This window comes from Nannospalax galili, unplaced genomic scaffold (assembly GCF_000622305.1).
Source record: "Nannospalax galili isolate Female #2095 unplaced genomic scaffold, S.galili_v1.0 scaffold150, whole genome shotgun sequence".
In the NCBI taxonomy this organism is placed as follows: Eukaryota; Metazoa; Chordata; class Mammalia; order Rodentia; family Spalacidae; genus Nannospalax; species Nannospalax galili.
In genome coordinates this window covers 1,903,733-1,913,217 of record NW_008329320.1, presented here as the reverse complement: position 1 = coordinate 1,913,217, position 9,485 = coordinate 1,903,733, and the positions used below count along the sequence as shown (strand labels likewise).

General features: G+C 39.5%; 1 protein-coding gene across 1 annotated transcript in view; it reads right to left on the bottom strand.

Moving 5' to 3' along the window:
• Positions 1–474: 474 nt before the first annotated feature.
• The window catches only part of Adamts12 (ADAM metallopeptidase with thrombospondin type 1 motif 12), a 419,706-nt gene continuing 410,695 nt past the window's right edge, over positions 475–9,485 (bottom strand). The window contains exon 24 of the mRNA XM_008835445.3: positions 475–4,178. Coding sequence (XP_008833667.1) covers positions 4,000–4,178 — 179 coding nt within the window. The 3' untranslated portion in view covers positions 475–3,999. The remainder of the gene's footprint in view (positions 4,179–9,485) is intronic.

Genomic DNA, 9,485 nt, shown 5'->3' with positions numbered 1-9,485 from the left:
TCCTTCTCCATATCTACAAATTCTACCTCTGTTGACTGAGCTTAGCTATGGACTATCTTTGAAAAAAGATTGGATTCCCAATGTAAAGTTCTCTTGAAGTGAATTGTTTTCTAAGCATCATGTCTACACTTAGAATAGCAAGAGAGAGGTCATTCTGTGGAGGTCTGACTATGATGGATCATTATGAGGTATTTTAGATATCATTTCAGATTACCACACGTTTTTATATCAGTTGGTGAACATCCATGAGAAGAGACTAAAGTTCTACATCACCTGGGATATGACTCATTGGGTGATGTTCTTGCCTAGGAGTGGGGTAGGAAGCAATCTGGAAGGAATGTGGGAAGATGAAATTGGAAGGCAGCTTTGCTCAACACTATGCAGCTGGGGAGGGTGAAATTGATAGCCAGGCAATGCTATGGTGGGTGGTGGAAGTTTCATAGTAAAAGTAAATGAATCACATGGAGACATTAATGAGTTTGATCATTTATTGATGCCACACAAAGGCAGGCTACGATTATAATCTCATTTTAAGTACTAAGGTACTCATTAGGGTACATGAGGAGGTGGGGTCATCAGTTCATGAAGCAACACAGAAATACAGGGACGGCAAGGAGCCATGAATGTCATACCACCACTTTGGAGGACAATAATAGGTAGAAAGGCATTTTCCCTACCACATTATTTTTAGTGACACAACTTAAAATATTTGAATTAGTAACAAAAGTAGCATCAGATATATTGGCTAAGCTATAGCACCAGGAAGTTAATGTGATCTTTCCCTGGAAAGTGAATCACTGTGGATTGAGCACCAGTTACGCTGTCCCAGAGCTTCATCTTGAAGTCAGAAAAGAGAAAGCTCAGACCTGTACTGTCTAGGGTAGCTTGCAGAGAATTTAAGCCAATTAAATGGGAAGCTAGGATCTGGAATAATATAATCCCTCAAACTGTGTTTCAGATACACGACAGGTTGTTCCAAACAGATTTTCTGAAAGCACTGCATTGGAATACTAGTGGAGACATGGCTGTCTCAGGACACTAGATGGAGGTGTACTTTTGCTTAAGAAAACCTATCATTAAATATGCCTATACTAAGAAAGAAATTCTTAGGACATGAATACTGAATTAAGAAAGTATTCACTACTAACTTTCTAGGAATATTGTTCTCTCATGGTATAATGTTTTGATGTTCAAGAAGTAACTCACATTGTTTTAGATAAGAGATCATGCTACCACTATGAAACGCTGTGTAAACCAAACAGGATGTATTTAAGCACAAGGCCATATTGTGGACCTCTCTGGCTCATGGTACATGTAAATCCAGTGTCTCTTGTTACATTTATTGCTCGCTCCTTCAAGGTGGGGGTAAAGGAGAACCAGGATAAATTAAACCAATGATCTGTTGCATATTGGCCCCTGCAAATATTAAAGAAATGAAGACACCATTTAGGTTCTTGATGCCATGCTCTGTCATCCGAGGCTCCTCTAACATTTCAAGCACCAGTAACTATAGAAACACTGATAACTCACAGTGGAGCAATTGATGGATGTCTCTTACAGCAAGCACAAATGATGAATGTTATACAAAAGTCTCACAACACAGTCTCAGTAGAGGAAGAGGATGTCTGTGTTACATGATCAGAGACCAATTTCCTATCCTTGAAAAACTGGAGAAAGATCTAGAATAGAGCACCTGGCCAGGCTTTCCACATGTATTTGCAATCTTGTCCACTACATAGGCCAAAATGATGTGATATATTGCATTGGGAAATCTGGCTTAGTTTGTTGAAGTCAGTAGAAATCCAGATTTATTCCTGAGTTTTATAAACCTGGTCATACCCAATTCTCTGATATGATGCATTTTACCCTGTGCTAGTATAGAACCATGCTAAGTTAAATAAATCTGGCTCACTAATCCTTCTGAAAGCCTATATTAGTCTTTTCAAACGCCTCAGAAAAAGTCAGGTTCTCCTCCATTCATGTCACTAAAAGTAACAACGTAAATATTTCTCTAAAACTGTTATTTCACCAGAGATTGTCATTGGCCAGCAATGTTTATATTTAAAGATAGAAAATACAAGAGTATATGTTTGTCTACACATAAATTCCTTGGCTTTAGCAAATACTTTCTCCTATTTCTGGTGTACCTTGAATTTCATCCAAAGCTTAGTGTTCTATTTTTCACAGAAATTTATCAGAATAATACACACTAGTGGCCTAAAAAGAGTTTAAAAGCCCATAATAGAAAATATTAGATTCATGGTATCTAAGCAGTAAAACTGGCATTGGCCAGCAACACCATTCATTCCACATTAAGCTGATGTCTATTTGGAGGTTTGTATACTATTAACCATTTGTATGACCAGCTGTTCTTTTTAGATTAGTTCTTCTACCATCTAGGTATTAGCACCACTTTTAGTAGCACCATTCTGCTGAATGGATAGGAAATTAAAGGGAGACGTGGGCTGTTGTGATCCAAGATGGGGACTATGTATATTGGTGCACAAGCCCACAATTATTCTGTCTAGCATATGAAGGCATGCTTTGCCTTCCAGCTGTCAAGAATTGGTTCTGAGGTCTTCATACCCTGGGATTTATACCTCTCCACCTCCCTACCCACCCACCCTTTCTGTATGGGTTCAGTTTCTAAAAGGATCTCCTAGTTGACATGAGTTTCTTGAAAATTTGCTCTGAATTTGAGATCACAGCATATTTTGATTTCAGTAGGAAGGAACATTTAGAATAAACATTTTAACTTTTAATTCAGGATTTTGGACCGTTTTGACTTGGCTGTTCTCAGCGAGGTAAATTGACCTGTATATTTGTTTCTCTATGTGTGTTGCTGGAGATCAAACCTTACAACCTTGTACATGCTACACATGCACCACAGAGCCATTTCTCTAGTAGTATAAGACTTTAAAAAGTCAATAATGAGTATGCTGAGTAGGTAATTTTTCCTTACATTTTAGAGTTTTTCCCCCAGACTGTAATTTTGTACTAAGTTCCTATACTTAGTAAGTGTACCTGGTTCTTTGAACTGGTTTAATCTATAGTTTCATTTTCTCTCCCAGGGGAGTGGTAGGGTCAACTGACAGCCATGACCCTAGTTGAAGTAGTTTTATGTATAATTCCACTTAGGATGATGGTAGGACCTAAGGCCATGACCCACACAGGGACTCGGCAAGGGAGAGAATAGCAGACAGGGACATTTATTTGGTCTGTGAAGGAATTGACAGCATTAATAAAGTGGGGATAATAAAGGCCCACATTTTCTTTCTTATGCTAGTAAGAAATTAATTTCTGTTCATTTTTTTAGAGCTTTTCAAAGAAATTACACTTAAGTTAGAGGTGGTTTCCAGGTTACTGACTTAATCCCCTTAGGCTGCATCTAATGCCTGTATGAACTTAATCTTGAGTTTCCGTGGTTTGTCCCAGGACTTTGAAAAGTCCAGTTGTGGAGTCCTGTAGGGACTGAGACTAGACTGGGATATATCCAGCATTCTCTTCCTACCCTTATTGACTACTGGATGAATGTTCCTAAAAGCTTCCTATGACATTTTAAGCAGCAGCTACCCCATGTAGCTACAGAGGGTATACTCATCAAGCCAATTTAAAATATTATTTGTTCCTTGATGTCTATTTATAAGTGTGACTATGTTTCTTGGTACTCTTGAGGTAGTCTAGGAAAAGCCTGGTCTTTGCTTTAACTTTAAAGGGGAAAAGACATCTTTCCACACTTCTGCCTAATCTGGCACTGTTCTTAGGAGCTCATCCCAGCTGCTTCAGAATTCTTTCAAATTCTTGGCTTTCCTATCAGGACAGGGCCAGGTCCAGGCTTCCTGTGGGGGATATTTTGTGGCTAGACAAACACACTGAGTTTTGTTTTGTTATGACCTAAAGTTAGACTTGAAATATAGAGTGAGATATCAATGAAGTGGCCCTCAGGGCTAGAATAGGCAGCGGGCTGTGGAGGTCTATGCTGGTAGCTTCCTTCTGGACCTAGAAGGTATCAGGATTTTTGAACAACTGCTGTTTTCTTTGCCTCTGGGTGTGGATGCTCTGTGTCTGTGGACAGGAGAGGCAACATTGAGCCCTCACAGTGGGCACAGAACATTTCTTCATGGATTTTAGTGTCTGGCAGAAACTGGCTGACAACCTGTCCTTTGTGCAAAGTAAATCTGTAGAAGAAAAAAGAAAGAAATTGAAAAGATTTTTTTTTTGTAGATAAATACAACTTTTATTGAAGTAATACCTTATGTGTCTACCAAGGAAGGATCCATAACAATTTATAGCAGTAGATATGCAACAAAGATTTATTGTATATTAAACATTGTGTAGAGTATATTAAACTGACTTCATTTCAGGGGTAATATAAGTATTCCCACTACGCCATGGCTGCCTGATAGGTGGAGGATACTTTCCTACTCCTTGGCTTTGGGCTCAGCTCTGTGACTTGTTTTGGATGGTAGGATATTAGTAGCTATGATCCCCAGAGGGCAATTGAATGTGCAGGAAGATTAACCTGTTCCAATAAGCTTTTTCTTTCCATAAAGAATCTGGTTCAGGTAGCTACCAGACAAAGGGGATGATAAACACTGGGGCAGGTCTATATTCAACCTACACTTGCAGTCAGGGGTATCCAAAGCCAGTCTAGATCAGCAGACACACACACACACACACACACACACACACACACACACACACACAGACACAGACACACACACACACACACACACAAGCTTTTTTTTTTTTTACTTAGATATGCATTTTTCTTTCCCTCTTTAAAAATGTATTAATTGATTATTTTAGACAGGGTTTCACTATGTAGTGCAACCTGGCCTTGAGCTCACATCTTCCTGGCTTGGCCTCCCAAGTACTAGATTATAGGTAGGCACCACAATGCCCAGTGTGCTCTCTCTCTCTCTCTCTCTTTCTCTCTCTCTGTCTCCTCTCTCTCTCTCTCCCTCCCTCTCTTACACACATTCTCAAAATGATATTCCAAATGCACTAGACCACCTACCTACTATAGATCTAGAAGGAGTTCAGTAAGGCCTTAATCACAGATTCTCAGATTGTTTTCCTTGTAGAAAGTGAAATTGTTTCAAACTTTGCTTGCCTTCCTCTGTAAGTCCTGGCTTTCTTTTGTTTTCCTTTATGGAGAACTCTAATATTTTAATAGTCTCAAAGAACTGTGTTCCCACCAATGAGCAGTGCACTGTTCTTTGTAAATGGAGGTCCAGTAATCGAAATTGAAGTAATGTCTTCTTGACTCCAAACCTGTAATTTTCACTTCTTTGTGCCCCTATGGGCATAAATGTTTTTATTTCCTCAGAAATCATAATTTCCTTGACCGCACTCCCTTTTTTGTGAAATAAATAAATGTCCCTGCTAACTGTTGAATCTCATTTTGGGTATAAGTTTTAAGTATGCTAAGGATTTAGCAGCGTATAATGATCTTGGAACCTCAAACTGTCTTCATTGTTGATTCTTTCCTTCTTCAGTCCCCTTCTTTAAGCATTAAGAATTTGTCTCTCCTAAGAGCACATAGGAATTTTTTTTATGTATTCTGAAGTTCAAGAGAGAGCACATGCTTAGGCTGAGCATTACTACTATGAAATGTCCTCTGAGCTCCTTATCTCCCATGTGTCCATCAGAGGAGCAAGGATTCTCTATGGGGTCTTGGCTGTACATCAGTGGATTCTGGTTTGCAACAAACAAGGTTTTCTCTCCAGCCTTCTGTTTTTAGAATAAGTCCATCATGAAAACCTAGGTGTCACATGGCTGCCCAATTTTTAAAAAATATTTTATTTATGTGCAAGAGTGTGTTTCCTGCATGTGTGGGAGTGCACCCATACCGGGCAATGCCTGTGGAGGTCGGAAGAGGATGTTCGATTCCCCTGGAACTGGAGTTATGGACGGTTGTTAGCCGCCATGTGAGTGCTGGGAATTGAACCCAGGTCTTCTGCAAGAACAGTCAATACTCTTAACCACTGAGCCATCTTTCCAGTTCCAGGGCTGCCAAATATTCTTAGCTTCTGAAGCCCTTGAAGAAGGTGAATGGAGAAGGCACATGTGTGTGAGTTCTGCTGCACATTTTCCTCCATGACTATGTGAGTTCTTTAGAGCTGCTATTAGAAATGGAGAAGATGGAGGAAGTGTGACTTGGCTTACTTCCCACCTTTCCACAAAGCTTCTTTGGAAAATCAAGGATTTCTGGTAAGTACCAGAAGCTATGACAGACAACATGAACCTAAAAACAAGTTGATCTCAGGCCTTAACTCCAGAACTGTTAAAGAATACACTAATTTTTTTTAAGATGCATACTTTATGGCAAATTGTTATGGTAATGCTAGTGAAATTAGACAATGTATCCCTCACCCATGACAATAACAACAGTAAACACTTTATTAAACATGTCCCATGTTTAAGGCAATGTGCTTGATGCATACGCTACCATTTTATTTTCTGACAAGTTCATTTTCCGGTATATCTGTTTGATCCCCTTTAAAAAATGAGGGCTTCAAAAAGATTTAAAAACTGACCTGGCATCACATGGCTGGAATTTGATATTGCCTCAGTGTTTCTAAAACTTTACCCAAGGAGAATGAATTTCTTGTACTGATGACTGGGGAGAAGAGAGTCAAATGGGCAAGTTTCCCATGCCCAGAATGGCTTCATTTGTTTAACACAGAGGACCCTGTTGTCAGATTAGATCAACACAAAATGACTGAAAGAGGCTCCCTGAAAGAGGTTGCCTGATGCTAGCAATCAAGTGTTCATGAACCCAGCTTTTCAAGGTCCTCAGTGTCCTGCAAACATGCTGGTTTTTGAAGTGTAACTTTGGCAGTGGAGATCTAGAAGCAAGGCTGGAGGGCAGAGATGGCCTGTTAGTATTTTGCTCTAGGCCTATGTCTAGCAGGTCATTTAGACAATGGCTGTGAGCCTTCCATCATGGTGGGGCATAATTATACCAGTTCTCCTTAGTATTATGAAACAATGAAGGCTTGTGTTCATCAGCCAACTGAATCCCAGCCCTGAAGTACACACAGTGCTTATAATTAGGGGCAACTTGGAGAGCAGACAGCAATTTTCCTTTGATTATTCAATAGCAACTAGACTTGGAAATTTAAAAGAACGATTATCTTCCTGCTCTCTTTCAGACACCTGGGTTTAAGTTGAAGGAACAATATTTTGTGCATAAAAGAAAACTGAAAAACAGCTTCATTGTTGCTGACAGCTTCCATAAGACTTAGTGATCCATGAGGCCAGAAACCACATCTTACTCATGATCTTGTCAGCTTTTAGCACTTGCATAAGGTGTATCTTAAAATCAATGTTTGCTGAATAAATGAATGAGAAAAATTCCATTCATTTGGAAAAAAAAGTAGAAAATTTATAGACTCAAAATTTCATTTGTATCAACATTGGATCTGTTTATGTTAATATTATTAATTAATCTTTTCTAGCCTCATTCCTCAAATTGAACAATGTCCTAGTTACTTTACTATTGTGATAAAAACACTCACCAAAAGCAACTTGGGGAGGAAAGGGTTTATTTCCCCTTGCAGTTTACAGTCCATCATGGAGGGAAGCCAGGGCAGGAATTCAAGGCAGGAATCTGGAGGCAGGAACTGAAGCAGAGACTGTAGAGGAGGGTGCTTATTAGCCTGCTTCCCTGGCCTGTGTTCAGCCTGCTCCCTTGTACAACTCAGGACCATCTGCCCGGGGGAGGCACCAGCTACAGTGGGCTGGGCCCTCTCATATCACTCAATAATGATTAAAATGCCTCAGAGACAAGCCCATGGGCCAAGAAGACAAAAGAAATTCCCCAATTGAGGTTCCCTCTTCCCAGGTGTGTCAGGTTGACAACCAAAGCTAAGCAGGACAAATAATAAGAGCAAAGTAAAACAAACACAGCAAAAACCTAGAAGGGTATGTGTAAGAGTTTTGGTTTGCTTTGTTTTAATACCTAGCTACTTGGAAAGGGTCTTATAATCTCTATTATGAACATGGTAGTTCTAATTTGATTTTAAATTATTAAAATTCAGATGGTACCTAAAAGAAGTAAAATGGTCATGGTATTTTGAATGAGAAATTTTCTCCATTGGTTCAAGTATTTGGGCACTTGATATATGGGTCCAATTGGTGGCAATATTTGGGGTGGTCATGGGAATTTTAGGAGGCATAGCCTTGTTGGAGGAAGTATGTCACTGGGGGCTTTGAGAGTTCATAATATCACTCTACTTCTAGCTCACTCTCCACTCCATGTTTGCCATTGAAGATGTAAGCTTTCAGCTTTCTACTCCTGCCACCATGCCTCCCTGCCATGCTGAAACAGTAAGCCCAAATAAATGCTTTCATCTATAAGCTGATACTGATGATGGTATTTTATCACAGTAACAGAAAAGTAACTAATACAATGGCCAACAGGAAAGCAATGCACCTTACATGAATTCATACTAGATCTTACATGGTCTTAGGGTCATGCTTATTGTGATGGCTGGCTTGAAAGCAGTTTGGTAGTGAATGATTTATTTTCAAAGCATTTTGGTTTATAAGGAGACAGGGTGGGAAGCTGGCCCCTTAAATCAAATAATTTCTTGCAACTGTTCTTTCAGGTTGCCTCTCTATAAGTAAGAGCAATTTTGCCTTGAAGAGAGGCTAGTAATTAACTTTTATTGCCTTGATAATTGCTGGTGAGTGGAATTCATTATTATTTACATCAATTGCCAGCTAACTGTTAGTCATCATCTATTCAGTATGAGATTTCAAGATGAAAAATATCATCTTTGCATTTAGCCAAGTTTTAATTACTGAAGACTATAATGTCCAGCAAAAGGACAGTGAAAGATAATCTACATATAATTAAAAATTACCCATAATAGCAGATGTTATCAAACTGGATGAGGTGGTTGCTTCCATTTTATAAAAACCATGTCATAGGAGAAGTTCAATAGCATCAACATTTTTTAATTAATTAATTAATTAATTAATTAACTTTTGTCTTTTTGAGATAGGGTCTCCCTGTAGCCCCAGCTGTCCTGGAACTCACTATGTAGACCAGGCTGGCCTTGAACGCACAGAGATCTGCCTGCCTCAGCCTCCCGAGGGCTGGGATTAAGGGTGTGCACCATCACACTTGGATTTTATTTTTTAATTATCTTTTGTCTTTTTGAGATAGGGTCTCCCTGTAGCCCCAGCTGTCCTGGAACTCACTATGTAGACCAGGCTGGCCTTGTACGCACAGAGATCTGCCTGCCTCAGCCTCCCGAGGGCTGGGATTAAGGGTGTGCACCATCACACTTGGATTTTATTTTTTTTTTAAAGATATTTTATTTATTATTTTTATTTTATGTGTATGAGTGTATTGTTTGTATGTACGTGAGTGCATCCGTGTCGTGCAGTGCCAAGGAGGTCAGAAGAGGGCTTCGGATTCCCCTGGAACTGGAGTTAAGGACGGTTCGTAGCCGCCATGTGGGTGCTGA